General features: G+C 58.7%; 1 protein-coding gene across 9 annotated transcripts in view; it reads right to left on the bottom strand.

Moving 5' to 3' along the window:
• Nucleotides 1-2,468: 2,468 nt before the first annotated feature.
• Nucleotides 2,469-20,883, bottom strand: part of Kiaa0556 (KIAA0556 ortholog) — a 191,178-nt gene continuing 172,763 nt past the window's right edge. For 8 of the 9 annotated variants that reach the window (XM_013504821.1, XM_013504826.1, XM_005405142.2 and 5 more), the window contains 10 exons: nucleotides 16,878-17,055; nucleotides 13,114-13,279; nucleotides 10,289-10,446; nucleotides 8,890-8,954; nucleotides 7,829-7,939; nucleotides 6,759-6,898; nucleotides 5,038-5,139; nucleotides 4,330-4,490; nucleotides 4,135-4,223; nucleotides 2,469-3,655 (listed from right to left, as the gene is read on the bottom strand). In XM_013504821.1, coding sequence (XP_013360275.1) covers nucleotides 3,597-3,655; nucleotides 4,135-4,223; nucleotides 4,330-4,490; nucleotides 5,038-5,139; nucleotides 6,759-6,898; nucleotides 7,829-7,939; nucleotides 8,890-8,954; nucleotides 10,289-10,446; nucleotides 13,114-13,279; nucleotides 16,878-17,055 — 1,229 coding nt within the window. In that variant the 3' untranslated portion in view covers nucleotides 2,469-3,596. Of the gene's footprint in view, nucleotides 3,656-4,134; nucleotides 4,224-4,329; nucleotides 4,491-5,037; nucleotides 5,140-6,758; nucleotides 6,899-7,609; nucleotides 7,940-8,889; nucleotides 8,955-10,288; nucleotides 10,447-13,113; nucleotides 13,280-16,877; nucleotides 17,056-20,883 lie in introns of those variants that run through there. The other variant, XR_001231277.1, reaches the window with a different exon arrangement.

Here is a 20,883-nt window from a genome sequence, read left to right as displayed (position 1 = left end):
AGTAGGTCTAGGTCAGTGAGCAGCAGGAGGAGACTCGGAGGAGGGTGGTCTGTACTTAGCTAACAGGAAGATGGCTCTAAGACCTGTGCCCCTCACTGGCCAATTGCCTGTGTCTGGAAGTTTCTAGAAGTTTCCTTTCCCACTGAAGCAGGAGGGAGAGCTACCTTGTGCTGGGAAGAGCCAGGTTCTTCACAGCTAGGCCCAAGTCAGTGCAATGAGGGCAACACGGAGTGTCTGTCCTTCTCCACCCAACCCCAGAGAGCTGCAGTCGGAGGGCCGGGGTGCACGGGTGCCCGTCACAGTCCACCGAGCAGACAAGACGTCTAGGCCAGGGCCAAAGCACAAACCAAGGTCACACAGCCTGGAAGTTGTACCCAGGCATGCTGGCCACAGGACCATTGCACACCTTACCCCCACGCTGGGGAGAAGAGTGGCACCAAAGACCTCAATGTCATCCACAGGTGCCTTCCTGATGGGCCAGTGGGCGTCTACAGGGCTCAGGGGTGCCTGTGTGTTGGCTGTTAGTGTCTGAGTTGTCACTGTCACGAAGTAAGACTGACTACAAGGCAGTGAGCAGGCGGTTTCCTGGAGAGGCGGGCAGATTGGAAATGGTGTCATGAACAGCAATGGTGCTCGCAGACCCCCGACTCACCTGCACCATGGGCGGGGTGAGGGGCAACCTCGGGCCCCTGGGGACACACAGCATACTGGACAGAGCCCAGGGCTGCCTGCCATCCCCGGCCCAGCTTGGCCCAGTCAGCTGGCCGGACACCTGAGGCCGAGTCCTAGGGCCCGGGACAGCGCTCTGGGTGCCCGGCTGGCTGGGCCCTGACTGCCAGGGGCCTGAAGCACTGTCCCCTCCCTGTCCTGCTCCTCTGCACCCTTTCCCCGCCTCTGTCCCTGTCCAGGGCTATGCTCTGAATTCCAGCGTGAACCCTGCTGGGGCAGGAAGGCAGCGAACTTTAAAAATTTAAACACGGTCTCGGGGAATAGGGGAATAGGCGAATAGGCCGCATAGGCTTAGCCTCCCGGCTGTGGACCCCACCCTACCAAGTGGGGCCAGGAGACTGCAGGGCCTGCTCTTCCCGAGCTTCTGTCAGCCATGCTGAACCCACAGGTCCAACACTGCGGCCTGGGGTCCCGCGTTGGGGTGGGGGGCGCACACGGGCAGCTGCAGGAAGCGAGGGAGAGGAGCTCCGCTGTTCGCCACGGCAGCTGAAGACGGAGACTGCTTCCTCCAGGACCCAAGGTCACCCCACTGATGTTCTGTCTCTCTGCAGAGGGTGCTGGGCAGGGTCACTTCCTCTTTCCCTTCTCCTCCTGGGAGAGGGCTAGAAGGACGCAGCCCGGGTGCGTGGGAGCCCTGGGTGGTGGTAGGAGGGGAGGGCCAGGGTGGTGTCCCCAAGGGAAGAGCTGGGATGGAGGCTGCCCCACAGGAGACCCCCCAGACCCCTGCAGACGGGTGTACTTGGGTGTGTTGGCTTAAGCCGAGGCAACAGTGACAAGTTACATTTTACATTAAAAATAGAAAGCCCGGGCACCTGGCTTCTCCAAAACCCTGGAAACGTGGCTTTGTGGGATGGCAGGTGCTCTGGCCGTCCCGGTGCCCTGCTTTCAGCAGGCCAGCTTCGCTCCCTGATATTGCTGGCCTGGCCCCTGAGTAGTGGGGACCCAGCAGGGTCTCACCAGGGTTGAGGTGCAGAGGTCCTGGCTGTTTGCCTGGAGAGCGAAAGGCCTCTCCGCCTGACCGTCTCCAGGGCTCCCGGGGCGCTTCCAGCTCCAGGGCCCGCGGGACACAGGAGGAACCCGTGGTCTCTCAGGCACTCAGAAGGCTTTGAGGCGGGGGCAGGGCTTCCCGGGACAGAAGGGGCTCTCGCCAGAGTGTGCGGTGGGTGAAGAGCCCTCCGATCTGCTACCTGCAGTCAAAAATCCCACTGCCCAGCTGCACCACTTCCTGGCTCCGGGGCCGCCTTATCCAGAAGCCAAGGGCCACCCACACTACCCTGAAGGGAGCAGGGGTGAGGGGCGCAAGAGGGAGGAGGAGGGTGGAATCAGGCCTCTTGCGGGTGGTGCTCCAGCACCCACACATACGGGAGGGAAACCCCAGGGGCAAAGAGACCTAGGATCGTCACCCCCCACACCCCTCCCCTGCCCCCGCTACCTGGTGGTTGTCCTACCATCTGCACACTAATACCTGCCAAAGCTGTGTATCCTGGGAGAGTTACACAACCTCTCTGTGCTTCGGCTCTCATGTGTAACATGAGGGTAGTAACAGGACCTATCCCTAGGGTTTTCATGTGTACTCAGGTGCACGTATGGGCTCCAATTATGGACAGTGGGATTCTACTGAGTGGGCTGGGCTGGGGTCATGACCCCATTTGCAGGCAGAGGAGGGAGCTCAGAGCCTCCACTGCTCAGCTGGTCTCAAATGGACTAGCTCTGCCTGACCCCAAATCCAGCGCACCAGATTCTATTCTCAATAACATCTTTTATTGATTTTGCAAGAAGAAAAAAAATAGAAATTTATTTTAGAGTTAATGCCTGTACAGCTTCTTTCTTCCCTCCTAAATTGCATGGTACGTACAATTATTATAAACGTCAACCGGCGTTCTGGGGGCAGCGTGTGCAGTGTTTGCCGGGGCTGCCGGACAAATCTGCTACCCTGGCCTCAGGCAGGATGGACGGCTGGCTGGGGCTCCCTTTGAAGCCAGGGCACTAGTTCTGGTCCTAAGAACGAGTTTGATCAGCCCAACTCCCCCAGGCGGCGGCTCTCCCGGGAGCCCAGAGGCCCGGGGTGCCTGGCACACGTGGGTACAGAGAGAGTGGAGGAGCTGGGGTGGGGGCCTGGAAGCTACAGAGATGATGGATCTTCTCCGCGAGAAGCAATTCTTATCCTCACATCAGCCCGGCGCTCCAAATGAAAAGCACATTTGCATAGCGGCTCAGCCCAGCTGCAGAGCTCGTAAAGTATGTGCTGGGCACTGGTTGCATAGGAACGCGCTCGGAGTACAGTACTGCGCCGGCCGGGCCAGGCGCCAGGAAAACAACGGATTAATATTTGGAACGAGAAATTACCCACCACTGGGAAACCAATTAGGTCCCTGATCTGAGCTTGTTACAGAGATGGAAATAGATGTGCTCGGGGCCGCTCGGCCGGGGGTGCAAGGCACATTTCCAATTCACTGGGAAGCGGCTGGGGAGGGGGCGAGGTGGCCCTCCCAGAGGGACAGCGAGAAAGCCCGACCAGACGGGGGCGTGGCCTTGCTCCGACCAAGTTCCGGGTGACGGGGGCGGTCGTCCTCCCCCTCCTGGGCCTGTGTCTCTCCCTTCCCTCCCTCCCGCAGGACACAGCGCTGGCTGATCCTGTCCCAGGCTTGGCAAGAGGACAGACGCCCTAGGGGCCAGCTCCCCTGAGGGCTCTGAGGACGGGCACTGCCTCACCCCACCCTGCAACGCAGCCCTGTCCCCTCCCGTCTGACCCTGTGGGAGCCAGGGCTGTTGTCCCCCGGTCTCTCAAGTCCCCTGGTCCCTCCACTCTGCGATTCTCTTGCACTCCTGTCTTAGCCACCCGCTGGGGGACCAGCTCTCCTCCGCCATCAGCACCGCCATCGCCTGGACGCCTCCTTCTCACTTATGCAGGTTTTGGGGCGCAAGGCTGTCAAGGCAGAGGACAGAGGCAGCGGGATTAGCCACCCCCAGGTCTGCAGGGGAAACCCCACCACCTGGGCTGCGATGTGGGCCCTGGGGTCACCACCTGCAGCCCCCACATCCCCGAGCACAGGGCACCTGGCGTGCTGGCCCTTCCCCAGGCCGGCGGTAGACTCCGACATGTGACCCCGCGGGTCTGCCCGCACTGCCTGGCACACACCTAGCAGCCTTTAGGATCCAAATGCCACCTCCCCCGGGAAGCCCTCTCCTCGGCGCAGTTTCCTACGGGGTGGGGCAGTCCCCTCAGACACAGCACCTCTGCCCTCAGCTGCTCCGGGCCTCTCCCCAGCACCCACGGCGCTGGGCTTGAGGGAAGCAGCTCAGCTGTGCCCCACCCCGGCCTCAGCAGGTGCCCGGGTGGGGGAAGGACGCACACAGGCGGGGCAGAGTGGGGTGGGGTGCTGCTGGGCAGGGACGGGCGCCCACCTGGATCTGCGGCACTCGGTTTCCTCTTCGAGTTGGTGATGATCTGGTTTTCATTCATCATCTGGACATCCTGGTCCTCTACCTGCTTACTGCGGGGTGGGAGGGCAGGAGATTCGATCCAGCTCAGGGCCAAGGTCCCCGCCATCCATCCTCGTTAGCGCTGGTGGGGAGGCGTGGGGCGGGCCGGGAACGTACCTGATGGCCGTATGTTTCTCCTGATGACAAATGTCCGTGTCCTCGGTGAAGAGGATGGTATGGTAGGGCACTGTGGGCTCGCATGTGGGCAGGATGCCCCCTGCCAGGTGTGTCACCATGGCTAGGATCCCATTGTACACGAGCAAGTCGTCCACCAGAAGCTGGGCAGACATGGAGGAGGTGATGAGGGAACCCCTCCCCCGCACCCCATGGGACCCTAGGAGAAGCTCTGGGTGCTTTGTGCTCGGGCCAAGGCTTTCTCCCCTGGCACAGAGCTGGCAATGCCACTATGTGCCTGGCCTGCACCGTGGCCCTCAGCAAGGGCATGTGCTGTGCGCCCAGGCTGCAGATGTGGAAGCTGAGGTTCAAAGGTCTTAGCATCATTCACTACATGAGTCCAAGTGGCAGAGCTGGGAAGCAAACTGAGTCTCAGGCCCCAGGGTGCCTGCTGTCCTGTCCCAGACTGCCCCAAACCAGTGTGACTCCACAGCCACCTCCTGTTTTCTCAGAGCAACAAGGAGTCAGATGGCTGCGGGGTGGTTTTGGGTTCACAGCTGGGTGGAAGCTCTGCCTGCCTCTGAGCATGAGGCGTTTGTGTCTAAGGTTGCAACAGAGAGAAGTAAATCAAACTGCGACAAATGATAATTGCCAGCGGCCTAATTACCAGCGAGCCTAATTATTTCCAAAACCCAGCTCATAAGTACTTACGCCAAACTCCTTCACCCCTCGATGGGGCGTTTTCGCGTAATTCCACAGTTTGATCATTGACACGGTCGTGGGCAGATCGAAAATCACATAGACCCGATTCACCTGATGGAGAGCAGCGCTAATTAAAACGGGCAGGTTTGCAAACAGAGGCGCTTGGCCGGGCTGGGGTGCTGGGCGTGGGCGGGGCCGAGCCGGAGGGGCCGAGGCAGCACTGCTCCCGCAGCGGCCCGAGTCCCGCAGCCTCCCCTCGCGCCAGCCCATCTCCAGTCAGGTCACGTGTGGCTGCGTTTGCCACAAATCGCTGAGCTGGCTCTTGGAGGGCCTGCTTTCTAGGGCCGCGGTGGCCCTCATTTAAATACCGATGAGAACGGGAATATTCCTCAACCTTCCCCTCACGTGGGGTCAGGCCCAGAATAGCGCGATGCTCCGGGGCCGAAGGGCCGGTGCTCGGCTCCAGAGCGAGGAGCACTGCCCTTGGCTGTCCGCACGGCCCGACCCCTGCTTGTCCTTTCCTGGAAGCGCAAATGAAGAGCAAAGCAGACAGGCGCCTCAAGGCTGATTTCCAGCGTGTGGCTTTGAACCTCTGCTGGGGAGCAGAGGGGCCGGCCCTCAGAGCAGACCCAGCCGCAGAGGAGGCCCAAACAGGCTCCCCGCTCCCGCCCCTGCAAGACCAAATAAAGAAGCGAGCACTGCGGAGGGGTGGGCTGTGGGGACCTCAGCCTCTGGCTGTGGCAGGGAGGCAGTGCGGGTCAGGACGGGCTCCTCCTCTTCCTGGGGCTCAGGCAGACACACATGGGGGAGTCTGGCTGGGACAGTGGGGCGAGGGTGGGCGCAGCGCCTCAGGCCTTCCCCGGAAAGCTGGGGGCGGCACCTGGGCCACGGGCTCACAGCCAGGCTGAGGCCCACGGGGCTACGTGCTTCCCCGCTGCAGGCAGGGCTGGGGCAAAGGGGCTGCCCCAGCTCGGGGGAGCTGCGGGACACTCCGCAGGCCCCACATCGGTCATGAACTGCTGCCGCTGCCCCTCTGCTGTGTTTGGAGAGGAGCATGCCCGGCCAGCTCCCTGTCATTCGAGTGGGAGAGGGCAGGCCAGTGTCCCTGCGTGCACCCGGGCACAGGTACCCGGCCCCACACGACGGCCGGGGCGCCAACCAACCCGGCCCCAGCCTGGGCTCGCGCCTCCCTCTCCAGCACGCTCCATCCCCAGCCTGGGGGTGAAGCCCGGCTCCAGGCTCACCACGAGGCCTCGGGGCAAAGGACAAGCAGGACCGCTGTGGGCTGTGATGGCGGGGAACGGGTCAGCAGTCGGAAGAGCTGACAGGCAGACTGGGGTCAGACAGAGCGCAGGGAGCTGCGGTCAGGGGGCGGGAAGGAAGCCAGGGGCAGAACAGAGGCGGGACCAGGCGGACAGAGGAGGGAGCGACAGAAAGGAGCCGAGGGGCGAGGACGGCAGGGAGCGGCGGGTGCCCGTGCCCTCAAGCCTGCTGCCCCGGGGATCCTGGCTTCAGGGTCCAATGTGTCCCTTGGTCCTCCTGGCGCCCCCTTTTAGAAGCTCCTCCCCAAGCAAAAAGAAAGAAATGCGGTTCCGGGAGCTGACCCCTCGGGCGTGCCAGCACAGCAGCCTGACCTGTCCCCGAAGAGCAGCAAGGTGGGCCACTGACGCAGGGCCTCCATGTCCCCCACCCGCCCCGGGCCAGGAGCCGGGCGGGCCGCGGCTACCCACCAGGCCCGGCAGGATGGGTGCCAGCCACATGTGCCTGCCATCGCTGGTGTCGTTCACCCGGTCGATGAGCTTGTCGGGGGTGCGCACGTCCCCGCTCACGCCGTCCAGCGCGTTCACGCTGTCGGGGAAGGCCGCGATATCTGCAAAGGCGGCTAAGCAGCCACAACCCAACGCCGCGTGCGGGCCCGGGACGCAGGGCTGGCGGCTGCAGCTCTGGGCAGCCAGGGAGGCGGGGGCTAAACCAGACACGCCGCGGGGAAATGAGAAGCGGCGAGGGCTTGGGGAGTGTGGGGGCTGCGGCATTGGGCGCAGTGCAGGAGAGGGGGTGAGGGTGGCTCAGAGGAGCTCTCGGAGCTGCGGCAGGACCCGGGTGGGGGTGAGGGCCGAGACGCGGCCTCTCCACCGGGACGTGGAGGTGGCTGGGCTCCACCTTGGTGTTGTACTCAGGCCATGACAGGTCTCCCTGGCTGTAGAGGGAGGGGGCAGCCTGTCCTACTCAGGAGGGGTGCCACTGAGACCTGCAGAACCTGGTTCCAGCTCTGGCCTGGCTGCTGTGACTCAGGGAAGCTTGGGAAAGTCAGGGCACATGGCTAGGCCTCTTTCCTCATCCATGAAATGGGCATAAACATTTTTACATCCAGAATGGGTATGTGGCCAGGCGTGGTGGCGCACGCTTGTAATCCCAGCACTTGGGAGGCTGAGGCAGGAGGATCATGGCAAGTTTGAGGCTAGCCTGGGCTACATAGTGAGTTCAAGGCTATCCTGGACAATAGGGTGAGACCCTGTCTCATAAAAATGTGAACGCCAGGGAACAGGCTGTGAGACCCTGTTGATTAAGTTCTGATACACACATCCAAGCAACTGCTGGTGACGACCAGAAATACCCATCAGGACAGCCGGACATGGTGGCAGGTGGCCTGGGCGTGCCCATTTTTCTCTCGGGAAGGCCCCGTAGGCAAAGCCCGGCAGCATTTTTCATCCTGGGCTCAGATTCCTACAGGGCCACTTCCGGTGCGTGTCCTAGGCGCCCCCTCCGCCTCCCGCACCCCACCCTGGCCCGGAAAGGATACTGTTCTCCGACAGGGGGATCTTCTCTCCGTGCTCATCGTACAGCTCCAGCCCTGTGAGGCCGATGTAGTAGGGGTCGCCCCAGCTGGTCAGGAGCTGGAACTGGAAAATGACTGCGCATGTGATTAAGGAAACGGGACGGAGTCTTTTGGAAGTCAGAGCCAAGTAGGGACAAAGACAACAGGGGCCTGGGGGGGGCGGTTATACTAAAGAGAGATGCTTCTCTCGCATGGAGACGTAAGCTCCTGAAAATATAGACTCCAAACCTTTCTCCGGGCCCCAGGAGAGGGGACAGGAGCAGACGAGGTGGCCAGACACCTGTGTCACCGGCTCACTGACTGGGGCCGAAGGAATGGCTCTTGTCTCGTGACTCAGTTTTCCTGTCTGTAAAATGACCAGATCAGAGCACCTGCTGCCCGCCCTGTCCCGGTTGTGGTTTACATCCGGGTATGCCCAGCACCCCTTGGGCTTTGGGGGGACTTTTCAAGGGTGACTGGATCTCAGGGTGCTACAGCTCAGTGTGGCGTTAGGAGGTGGGCTCTGGCTGCGGGCGGGCCACGGGGCTGACCCGGAAGGCTGTGTCTCCCCGCCCCGCCTGGTCTTGCTTGTCCTGGTTGCCACACTGTGAGCACCCTTCCTTTGTCCAGGCCCTCCTTCCGCGCCTTTTTTGTGTTTAAGCCTGAACGCGGACGGAAATGTCCAGACTGTGAGCCAAAACAAACTTCTCTTCCCTTAGGCCGAAGGTGTCGGGGATTGTGTCTCAGTCCCTGTGAAGGGCGCAGGGCGTTAAGGAGGCCCACGAGTGTCACAGCATCAGGAGGGCCGGCTGTGGCGGACTGACGGGCATTGCTAAGCGACAGGGACTGACCAGGGGTTAAGCTCTGGGTGCTGCCCCCCCAACGCCGGCTTGCAGGAGGCAGCTCCAGAATCACTGCGGCCACCGAGTCCCAGCTGCACCCAGCGCATCTGAGCACAGGGAGCCCCGCCCTCCGCTGCCTTGGCTTCCTTGCTTGCTCAGCTCCCTGCCTCGGCCGGCCGTGCGGGCGGCAGGAGCAGAGGATACAGCCGCACGGCATGGGCGGGGCCTCGTAGTCCATGCTTGCGCGCTCCAGGCTTCTCGTGTCCAGCCTGGGGAAACAGAACAGCTCTGTGAGTCTCCAGCAGCCCAAGGTCCCTGGTCTGTCACTCCCAGGCAGGGGACTTGGCGGAACTGTGGCAGCCTGGCGCCCCTCTCCCTTCCTGAGGAGGCCTACTGCCCCGAGGGCCGTGACTGGCAAGGTGGCAGGAGGCTGGCCAGGAGCCACTCTTCTGAGACGGACCCTTGCATCCTCAAACAAGCTGAGCTGTGCGCATGGACTCCGGGGCGGAGAGGGCTGCAGTCACTCACTCAGGGCCGTGAGGCTGCTGTGTGGCAGGTCTGGCACGTGCCTGAGTCCTGCCCACTGTCTTACCACCTGCTCTGGATGGCTCCCCCACTGGCTGGCAGAGTCCATGCTGGCGGCGGAGTGGCTGGATGGGCGGTGGCAGAGGAGTGGCAAAGCAAAGGCCCTGAGGTAGGAAGGGGCTGAGGGGGGGAAAGGGTGGCACTTGGACAGGAAGTGGCCAGAAGGGCTGGCATGTGGGCAGAAGGAAAGAGGAAGGGAAAGGAGGGCAGGACGCAGGGCAGCCTCGTGGGCTGTGGCTTCAGTTCCCACACTGTACAATGGGCACATAATCCTCCTTCCAAGGGCGGCTGGGAGCACGCTTCAGAGGATGAACAGAAAGCGTCTGGGCCTAGCGAGGAGGAGCTGTGTCCTGCACCATTCTCCCAGCTGGCTTCCCTCCCTGGTCTGCTGGTAGTGCCTCCATCCCAGCCGGGGTTTCCCACAGTGTCAAAGGCAACGCTACAATTAAGTGACTGTTCCCGGTGACTGGCCCAGGAAGAGATCCGGGCTACGGGAGGGGACCTCGTCTCATTCTGAGAGGTTGGCCTCCGGCCTTTGGCCACCAGGGGTTAAGTGAGTAAACGGAACGTGGCATTTACAAACCATTATGCACTCGGCAGAGACTGGGGCTGGGAAACCCCAGCGAGCTATGAAATGTGAGGCTCTATTTTTCTGCCTGGAATCTTTTAAAATAAGGAACACAGAAACAAGGGAAGGAAAGCCCTCTCCTGAACCGGCCAGCGGGCATTTCTGGAATCGAGGCAGGCTGTGGCCTCTTTTCCCAGCAGGAAGCGCAGTGAAGCATTTAAAATCTTAAGCACTCCAGACTGCGAAAAACCCAAACAGCCCCAGACGAGGCGGGCCCCATCCCACAGGTTCTGCAGAGGCTTGGCTGAGCTTTAGAAAATGGCCAAGTTCAAAAGCACTGCGTTTGATCATCGTTTCAAAACCCTGTGGGTCCACACTTCAGAATGGCGCGCAGAGCGGGTGGTGCAGACCGGCAGGGCGTCCAGGCGCCCAGCCCCCCAGCCCCCTCACCTCCTGGCCGGCAGGGCTGGCGGCCCGGCCTGCAGGTAGTCCACGAAGAGGATTTCTTGAGCAAAATCAAAGTGGCAGTTGCCGGGGCCCTTCCGGATGAGAAAGCCTTCTGCGGGAGAGACACGCAGGCCGTCCAGGGACACGTGCACAATCTTGGCCTAGCAAACAAGACACGCCATGTCAAGCACGGGTGCAGGGGCGGCGGCGGGTGCTGGTCTGCCTGTGCTGGCACTGCCTGCAGAGAGAGCATGTGCAGAGCCCTGGTGAAAGCGTGGCCAGGCCTGGCTTTCTCCCCCACCAGGATGACAGGCTTGGCCGGTGTCCCAGGGTCAGCCCTGCTTCATGCCAGGTGTGGCACCTGGCAGGGAGCAGAGGACCAGATCGACAAGGTCCCTACTGCGGTGGGCACTGTGGCCTGGTCTCCAGTTGACAAGCTGCAGGGGTGGCATGGGAGTCTGCCAAGGCCCCACCTGTATCACCAGCTGCAGTGGCTACCGCAGCACTATGTGGAGGTCAAGGGCGCAGGTTTAGTGCATGCAGATAGCTGAGCCTCCCTGTGCCTCGCTTTCCCCACCTGTCAAATGGGCATAACAGAGTTAACTTCTGAAGCACACCCCAAATGATGCCTGGCATGAATGTGCACCATGTCAGCCTGGTCTGTATCACGCCTCCTTCAAACTCCGGGTCATATAGCCATCCTGTCATCGCACCTGCTCCTGGGACAGCAGGGCCCATCTCCTGGCCTTCCCAGAGCACTCAGCACGTCTTTTCAGGCGTGGACTGCCTAGCAGTGTCTGGGTCTCTCTGGATGGCACAGACCCCAGCCAAACCACCTCCCGCACTACCTCAGGCCTGCTGCACATTAGTACTCACTGAGAGCTCGCTAAGTTCCCGTGGATTTGGGCCAATACATCCCCCTGTTCTAGGCCAGAGTCTTCCAGCCAGAGGGCTGGGATCGACGAGTAAATCCAAGTCCTAATGCAGAGTGTGAAGCGGTCCAGCCACGGCCTGTGCTACAGGCGGGGTGGGGGTGGGGCATGCTGGCGGGCCATGGCCGGCACCGCTTCTCTGACCAGAGATTCTGGGATCAGGTTCTCCTCAACACCTTCTGCACCTTCACAGTGAGCAGCATGGGCGCAGCTTCTGATCAGACTGCTGGGGTTTCCTTTTGGGAGATGCCAAAGGGCCCTCTGCTCCCCCATTGGCTCTGTCAGGTGCTCCCGTGTGAACCCGAAATCTGTAGCGCAGCTGGCTTCTCGGCCTCTCGACGGCTCTGTTCTGCTAGCTGGCTCCAGGCGCGGCCGTCTCTGAGCTGGTCCCTCTCTCTCTACTGCGCTCTGCTCTACAGACCTCAAGGCTCATCCCCACCCCGGGGCCAGAGCGGGACCTGCGGCCCAGGGGGAACAATGGGGCCTCCTTGTCTTACCCAGGGAGTTCTCTCTCCTCTGGACTTGGAACTGGACGGGCGTAACCCTGGACTTGCTAGCATTTTCCTTGGGACACAGGCAGCAAACTGAGGCCCAAACTGCTCAGCCTCTCTGCCCTCCGGTCCCGTGGCCATAGCCCAGGTGACACGCAGGTGCTGCTTGGCGGCAGCCAGCTCTGCCTAAAAGCTGCTTCCTGCAGGAGGTGTGGGCCCTGGAGGATGGCGGCGTCTCCTGGGCCCCAGTGTGCCCCATCTGCAGGAGTCTAAGGCCTGGCTTCCAACCCATAATGACAGGGGACTCTGCAGGGCCTCGGTGTGAGGACCTGAGAGTCACAGGGCGCAGGCCCCTGCCCTGGGGGACCCGCTCCCTCGCACCACGTGTCTGCCTCCACCGCCCTCGGCCTCCATGGCCACTCCTCACGGACACCCAGACTGAGGGGCCAGGCCTGTGGGGTGGGGACTCCGGGCCCAGGGTTCCAGAATGAGAACCCAGGTCCCCAGGCCCTCTATGTCCCCCGGGAGAAACGGGCACCTGGAGGGGACCCAGGTCTGGGGACCACAATCCAAGGCTGAGTCCTGGCCTTGTCAATCGTCCTGTGGTGAGAGGGGTACCAGCCGTCCCGAGGCTGGCGGCCCCCGTTTCATTCTGCGGCTGAGGAGCCCAGGGAAGACGGCCACACGGTGCTGGGGGCACACTCGGGCCCCGTGAGCGAGGGTGTCCCTGTGCTCCTGCACTTTGGTGGCCTTACTGCCACTCTGTGTGACGGGACGGAGACAATGCTGGCCATTCGCGGGCCCCAGAGGTCAGACAAGCCTGTGCAAAGCGGCCCTCTGGTGACTGTTCCTTGTCCTGACAGAGGCCGCATCTCAGCAAACCAGATTCTCACACCAGTAAGACAAGACCAAGGCGTGGGAATGGAAAGTGGGCCTCGCATCTGGCAGACCTGGGGTGTTTCAGCTGTGTGACTTCAAGTTCACGGCTGAACCTTTCTGAACCTCCATTTACTACCCCAAGAGCTGGGGCAGCAGCACCTGTCCCCGTGAGCTGGGATGAAGACAATGCAATGACAGGCACATAGGACGCCCCCAGCACAGGCCTGGCCCCGGAGCGCGCCGCGGATCTCAGGGCTGTAACCGTCACTGCGAGGGGAGGCCTGGGCCTGCGGGGGGCTCCAGCTCCAGCAGAACTGGCTCAGTTTCCTGGCTGCACTGGACTCTTGCGTCTGCATTTGCTGCTTGTGGAGAGAAATAGCAGCTCTCCCCTCCTCTGGATATCCCCCCCAGCTCTACTTGGAAAGTTCCGGAGGATTTATGCTCCTCTCCGGCAGCCGCGCTGGCCATTCATCACAGGGCTGTTTCCCTGACAGTGGCCTGAGCGCGGCCACTGTCCCTGGCTTACCCCCCGGTAGGTGTCCTCAGGAGATTTATTGTAGTTCCAGAAGCGCAGGCCGGCCAGGCTTTCGGCTCTGTCGAAGCGGATCGTGACCACGTGGTCCAGCCCCGACCAGAAGGGGATCAGCCACATGTGCTCGTCCTCCGTGGTGACGTTGACTCCGTCAATCAACCTGGCGGTGGGGGGGAGGGGCAGCCAGTGGGTGTGGAGACCCTTGGGGCTGGGGGTGGGGTCCCCCTCTCTTCCTCTACCAGGCCCAGGGAAGCCATCAGGTTAGCCAGGAGCTATGACTAATAAGATCTACAGTGAGGGGGCATCTCTCACCTATAAAATTAGACAAAATATTTTTTAAAAAGAACTAAAAACAGCCAGTGCCGTTAAAGGTGCAGTGAAGCAGTCAACCGGGGTTAAAAAAGAAAAAGGCAAGGAAAATGTGCCATATTTCAGAATCTTTTAACCCAGCAATCCCACTTCTGGGACTTTTTCACCCTTGTGGAGAATTCATTCTGCATACTGGAAAGGTTATCTGCACAAAGATATTGATTAGGGTTAAGTGTACTGGCCACACACACACACACACACACACACACACACACACACACACTCAGGACAGCCTAACATCTCCCAGAATAGGGAGCTGGTCAAGTCAACTGGAACTAAGCAGCGATCGGCAGCTGTTGTGATAACCCGGGAAGGGGAGCCTCACGCGGCAGGGACACAGATTGTAACGCTGGGGAATGGGGACCAGGACCGCGAGAGGCTGCGAACATGAGACACGCTGGGGACGGAGGGGACGGGAAGTGGCATTGCTCTGTTTTCCAAACTTCCTGAGATTCCTGCATTGGCTTCATGGTGCATTCTGAGAGACATGAACCTGGCAGAAAGGTACCAAAACACCAGGGGATGAGATGGCCCTGGGCTGGGGGTGAGGGCAGGAAGAGGCAGGTGACCCTGGGCACAGGACTGGGCAGACGATGGCAGTACCCATGGGCCTGGGTACCCCAGAGGAGCCCCAGTCACAGGAGGGAGCCCCCAGCACCCTGTGCTCCTCCCAGCCTCCTTGGACACCGAGGAGCTGTCACCCACGTCTTTGCCAGTTTCTGGCTCCACTGCCTGCGCCACCCTGTCTCATCCTCCCCAGCTCTGCCTCAACCCTTGTCCTCCTGGCCCGGCCCATGGCCCTGCCACTCAGAGACCTGCCCCAGGGGCGGGACCCAGCTGTCTCAGGCCCCTCCCACCCCCCTTCCCTGTCCTAAGCCCGCCACACCGTATTCCTGATGACTCCGACCTACCGTGCTGGGGGTGATGGGTTGCTGCCGTGCTTCCTGAATTTGCAAATATTTTTTTTTTCTTTTTACATTTTAAAATTTTGGGTTTGGACTAAGTCCTGCAATCTAAGTGTTCATCCCAGGAGGTAATGTAATTTTTTTCTCCTCCAAAAAGCTGTTATTAAATTGATGGATGGTGTGTCTCACAACCGCTGGCATCTTAACACTGAGGAAATTCAGCAGTTTGACACCGGGTGTTTGTGAAGGTAAGCTGACTGAGAGCTCTCACCAGAGAACCTTCTCTTTCCTTCCCAAAGCAATTACTTTTCTGTCCTAGAAATGGGGCCTCTTCCACCGCAAAACTGCTGCTCTATTCTGAGAGCAGAGAGGGTGCTGAGGCACCCATAGGTGACCACAAAGGAGGCCCACAGACACCCTCAAGGGCATCTAAGGGAATGCCTGGCCCTGTCCTCAGAAAGGCCTCCAAACCACAGCCAACCCAGCAGCAGCGAGCGGCCCCTGTGGCTTGACTATGGTCTCTAAATACCATTTCCCTCCGGAAGGTCAGGGCTTCTTAGAAAAAAGACTGAGCCAAGGTCTGGGCCAAGAAATACACAAGATGAACCCAGACCACCTTGTCCCATCGAAGGCAAGGAAGCTGCGAGAGACGGTTATTTTACAAGAACTCGGCACACTGGGGATGTAGCTCAGTAGTAAAGCGCTTGCCTAGCATGCACAAGGCCCGGGGTTTGACCCCCAGCACCATAATCATAAACAAACAAATAAATAAACAGACTCAGAAACTCCCGTGATCAAGAGGGAACTGCACCAGCAAGGATAAAAAGGGCTATGGATCGAAACCCTCCAACCACAGTACGCCTAAATCGTAAGTTTATAACGATATCCAAAAACATCTGAAAATGTTTCAGAGAAGCCTTTTGTTATTCTGAAAGCTAAGGGGGAAAGAAAACCAAGGCATGTAGGCTGCTTTTCCTTTCCTGTTTGAATTGCACCACAGAATAAGGAATTTCAGGGAAACTGTCTTTATCACAATCACTTCAGCAAATAAACGAGAAAAGGGTGTAAGACGACTAGCAAATGAATGGGCCCGGCCCTGAGCATGACCGGCCACCACTGTCACTGCAGACTTGGCAAACACACAGACACACGTCCTGACGGCCACACAGCAGCTTCTACACCGCTCTTTTACCCCAGCGGCCAAACCCTGACCTGATCGTTTCTACATCTCATTAACAACTTGCCCAGGATACAGGGGATGGAGGAACAGGTTAAACAACACAGGGATGCGAGTGTTAAAACCCAGACTTCACCAGGAAAGAAAATGTGGTTCCTTCAACAGATAACTTACGAGAAAAAAAATGGAAGCAACAGAAGGGACCCCAGCACAAAGTTGGAGAGACCTCTCAACCAATCGTGTGCACGGATCTTATCTGGACCTCAATTCAAGTGAGCAAACTGTGAAAGATCGAAAGACCACTGCGCTGGACACCTGGTAGTTTAAAGAACCACGGTGTTAACATTTTTTAGGTGTGCTAATGATACTGAGATTATGTTCTCCTTTTAAAGACCTACTGATTAGAGATATATACTGAAATATTTAGAGAAGATGTGTGAGCAGGCCTGAGACTTGCTGCAAGATACCTGGGCAGACGGGTGGGGAGTGGGGATCTGAGCGAGCTAGGCTGGGTGTGGGTCACTTTTGCAGCCAGCCACGAGCCAGGCCCGTGGGCTCCACGTTTAACTACTCAGGAGGGTGAATTACCAGGACACAGAGGTCAGAATGGCCCATAAGTGGTCAGTGCCAGTACGGGATGCCTGAATTTGATTCCCAGGACCAAAAACAAAAAAAATAGCAATTATCATTGTTGTCATTACTGTTATTATTGGAGAGGTTAGGAATCTCAACAGGCGGCAGAGGGCAGAGGTGGGATTTGAACTCCAGACTCCCCCTGACTTTCCTCACTCACCCCTTCAGGCAGTGGCCAGGCCCCACAGCTGTGCAGAGCAGGCGGCCAAGCGCCAGTCTTCGGGTGTGGGTCCCTGGGGATGGCTGCTAGATCGGCGGCTTGTACCCTCGTGGACTTGCCCCGACTTTGGGGTGGGAAATCTGACAAGTGCAAGTGGAAATGGAGAGAAAGTTTCCAGCCCCAAGAGGCCCGAGGCGCTCATGCACCAAGGCGGAGCTGTCTGCTGCAGAGGTTTACTGACAGCTACCGGCTCCTGTGTGCGGGCAGTGCGCTCAGCCCGGTGGAGAAGGGTGTCTGCGGGAAGGGAGCACGGCTTTGCATCGCCTACCTCCTCTAGCTGTGCGGCTCTGGGAAGGTCACCCTCTTTCCCGCGCCTTGGTTCCCCATAACCACAGGATGTCACCGACGAGGCGGTGGGGACGGGTGACAGGCGGGATCCTGTTCGATGTTTGTGTCTGAGGCCTGAGACCCAGTCCTCGGGCCGCACAGAGCGCAGCTTTCCAGAGACACTTACTTGTCCAGGGTCCGGGAGTCGTCTGTATACTCAGCTAGGTCATTCAGGTCTCTCGGGGAGGCAGAGATCTGGTGCAGGTGGATGGGCAGGGCCTGGCCATCCCTGCCCACCACTTCCAGGCCGGTGAGGCCCAGGTAGTGCGGGTCCCCCCAGGAGGCTGTGAAGTTCAGCCGGAGGCCTGCGACGGGAAGAAAAGGGGCTCATCAGCACCAGGGCCCCCAGCGCTGACGGAAGGTGGAGACAGGAGGAGCAGCCTTAGCCTCTGCGTTGTACAAACTTGGGCTCTGCCTGTTTGCTCCCACAGCCCTTGGGCCCAGACTATTGCCAAGGCTCAGGACGTGTCTGCAGGCTGAATAGATGAGTGTTGTTCAAGCTTGCATATGGCCTGGGGTCACACCGGCCCACCTCACCGCACCCCACAGGTAACACCCTCGCGTGGCTTTCCAGGCTGTGTGGCCAGCCAAGCACGTCCCACAGGGCTTCCACCCACTTCTCCAGCCTCACTGTGCACCAAGGACCCTGAGCTCCATCCAGATAGTCTCTCAGTTGCTTATATTCCTCTTCCTCTCCCAACCATGGGCTTCTGCGCATGCGGCTCCCTCCCTCTGGAATGCACGTGACTTGGTGAGCTGCACGCATCCTTCAGGTCACAGCGCCCTGCCTCCTGCCTCCTGCCCCCTGCCTCGGTCAGCCCTCCATCCACAGCCTGCCACGCACCGCATACTTCCTCTTCCGAGTCCTGGTCACCACTGTGATCTCAGGGTCATTTGGAAAATATCTGTCTGCCCTGCTGGGTGGTTTGTTTGTTTGTTTGTTTGTTTCTTTCTTTCTTTCTTCTTTCTCTCTCTCTTTCCTTCCTTCTATCCTGCCTTCCTTCTTCCTTCCCTCCCTCCCTCCCTCTCTCTTTCTTTTTTCCTTTTTTTTGTCTTTTTTTGAAACAGGGTTTTGCTATGCAGTTCAGGCTGGCCTTGAACTCACTTTGTAGCCCAGGTTGGCTTTGAACTCATGGCAATCCTCCTGCCTCAGCCTTCCCAGTGCTGTGATTACAGGCGTGTGCCACCACACCTGGCTGAGTGGTTAATTTCTTAAGAGAGAAATCTCATCCTTTTTTCTAGACCAGAGATGGTGAACCTTTTAGAGGCGAGTGCCCAAATTGCAACTTCAAACCCACTTATTTATCACAAAGTGCCAAGGCTGCAATTAAACCCAAATATGGAGGTTTTAGTTTAGAAAAAAAGATTGTTATCTGATGTTTGGCTGGTGAGGTGAATTAGCTCCCATGCTAACAGAGTGGGCTCTGCATGCCCGCTGTGGCACGCGTGCCATAGGTTCGCCACCTGTTCTAGACCATCCTCAGATCCTGGCATAGTGCCTAGCACATAGTAGGGCTCAGTGCAGATGGGGTACTTAAATAAGTAAATAACTAAATGAAACTGGTCGCATCAGTAAGCCACAAATTTGGGACAAGCTGACATTTTATACAAATTGGCCTTTACTGTAAAGAATCACATGGATTCAGGGCAAAGGAAATAACTTGGTGTCGTCTCCAGCCTTCTGTCCCTGCCTTCAGCCATACTCCAGCAGAGACCACTTAAGAAGGGTCTTAAGGGCAAAACAGCCCAGTGACTCATCCGTTTGCCCAGAAAGTCCATACTGGATGGACCTCTTGGTTGCCCGCCATGTGTGCCATCGGCTGGAATTTCTCCTTCCGTTCTGGCCTCTCTTTAGGGCAGGACCAAGCCCAGAGTACTAGTCTGCCCCCAGAGGACCTGTGGCTTATTTTAGCACCCTTTGGGTGGCTGAGGTCAAAAGATCCCTGCTCTCCAGTTTCCTCAGAATGCCAGTGCTGCTGCGATGAAGGAAGCCCTGTGTCATCAAGTCCCGTCCCACTTCTGCTCAGAGAAGCTGCCATCCCACCCAGAGAGGCTACAGGAGGCCGGGCGTGGTGGCGCACGCCTGTAATCCCAGCACTCGGGAGACTGAGGCAGGAGGATCGCCAGGAGTTCAAAGCTACCCTCCGCAACATAGTGAGCTCAAGGCCAGCCTGGATTACATAGCAAGACCCTGTCTCAAAAAAAACCAAAAATAAAACCGAGAGGCTACAGGACGGCCTTGTGGCCAGGGCCTGTCCCCTAACCTCCCCGAGCGTGGTGTCCTCCGTGAGGTCCCTGTTGTTCCCCAGCACTCTTTCTGTGACTCATGTCCTGCTGCTCTTCGTGGTGCCAAGGTCCCTTGCTTGGAGCATCTCAGGGCAGATGAAAAAGACACATGGCGTGCACAGCACTGGGCACATCACTCCTGACGGCTTCCGGAGTGTGCACAGTGGCTGCATGGACCCCGGGTCCTGTGCTCTTGCCCCTACTCAGTGTGACTTGGTTGCTCATCCCGTGTACACGTGGAGTCCATTTCTCCACCCTGCATCTGCCCTCTGACCCGCTTCGCCTAACAGAGCAGAAGCAAACGCCACACAGACAGGGCTACAAGGTGTGTGGACACTGGGCCCTAGCCTGTCTTTCCACACTCGGAATCCTGAGTCTGCTTGGAAAGGGCCAGCCTGGCCAGTCCTCTGTTCCCCCAGTCAGTAGCTGCTGGACATCACAGGTCATCAGCAACTGGTCCACCCACCAGCTGATCAGAACATGGGCAGGCCCCCAAGAAGCCAACCAAGTGGGTCAGCTGAGAACTGCCCAGTCAGGACACAGATTATGAGCCAATTATGAAAAAAATAGTGACTGTCAAGCTACTAAAATTTGGGTTGGTTTGTTCCACAGCAGAAGCCAACCAATACACCCCTTCTCCTCCTGTCGTCTCGAGGGAGGTCTTCCTGGATAGCCTGAGCTCAGCAACCCCTCCACCAGCCCTCTCTATTCCCTTGAGCCTGAGCTCTTATTCACAGCTCTTAATACCACCTGGCCACAGAGTCTACATTTATGTGCTTGTTCTCTTTCGTTAGTCTCCCTGACTAAAACGGAGGCTCACGGCTCTATCTTCAGAACCTAGAACAGTGCCTGGCACATATGGCTCAATCGATTTTTATTTTAAACACATCACTGATTGCAAAGTAGGTATTCAGTAGCTGTCTGTAAGCAAGGCAAAATAAAACTCCTGGACCCCACCAAATTCATAGTGAATGGTAAGTATTTCTCGACCATCTACTGTGTACCAGATCCTATCCTGGGCATTGAAGATGAGGGGTGAGTAGCACACAAGAATCTCTGAGCTCAAAGGGCTTTTGCTCTGACAAAGAGAACCAGAAACACCTAACAAATATGTACACATCTACAGCAGTTCCACAGAGTGATGAATGTTACGGGAGCCACTGAGACATGGGAAGGGAGTGGCTGAGCAGAAGCCGGGGTCAGCAGGCCTCTCCGGAGGGGACACTGGAGTTGGGGCCAGGGTGCTGAGGAGCCCAGCACGCTTTTGCATTTCTGCAAGAAGAACATCCTGGGCTGAGAGGAGAACAAACATGACCCACAGCTGGGCAGCTCAGGGACAGCAGATGAAAAGCAGACTGGAAAGAGAGGTGGGGTTAGAGCCCAGGAAGTTTGCGTTTTCCCGATACGGGAAGCGGTGGCAGGCTGCACTTTCTGGACATGCTCTGCAGCCGGCCTGTGCAAGGAGACCAGCGGGGAGGAAGCCGGCGCGGGCACGGGGGTCGGAGTGAGGATGGGGAGACGCGGCCAGGCGGAGGACACTTGCAGTGTCAGCAGGTCTCTCAACGGCACGGATACGGAGGGAGGGAAAAGCGCTTCTGACCTGGGCGACAGAGGCTGTGGGCGGCATTCCCCACGGAGAGGCGCTGGAGGCGGGACAGGGGGTGGACTTGGACGAGAGGGACCAACGCGAGGGAGAAATGCCACCTCCCCGAGCGGAGACAAAAGAGACCGTGGCTCGCCTTCTCCCAAGCCTGCCATCTCTTTGTTTGCCTGGCAAGAAGTGCCAGTTTCATCGAATCTGGGGCGCTCTGGAAATGATTACTCTCCTTTTCTGAGCTAATACCCAC

This window comes from Chinchilla lanigera, unplaced genomic scaffold (assembly GCF_000276665.1).
Source record: "Chinchilla lanigera isolate Chin_1 unplaced genomic scaffold, ChiLan1.0 scaffold00092, whole genome shotgun sequence".
Classification (NCBI taxonomy): domain Eukaryota; kingdom Metazoa; phylum Chordata; class Mammalia; order Rodentia; family Chinchillidae; genus Chinchilla; species Chinchilla lanigera.
Note: the sequence above shows the minus strand (reverse complement) of the source record. Positions and strands in the feature narration are given on the sequence as shown.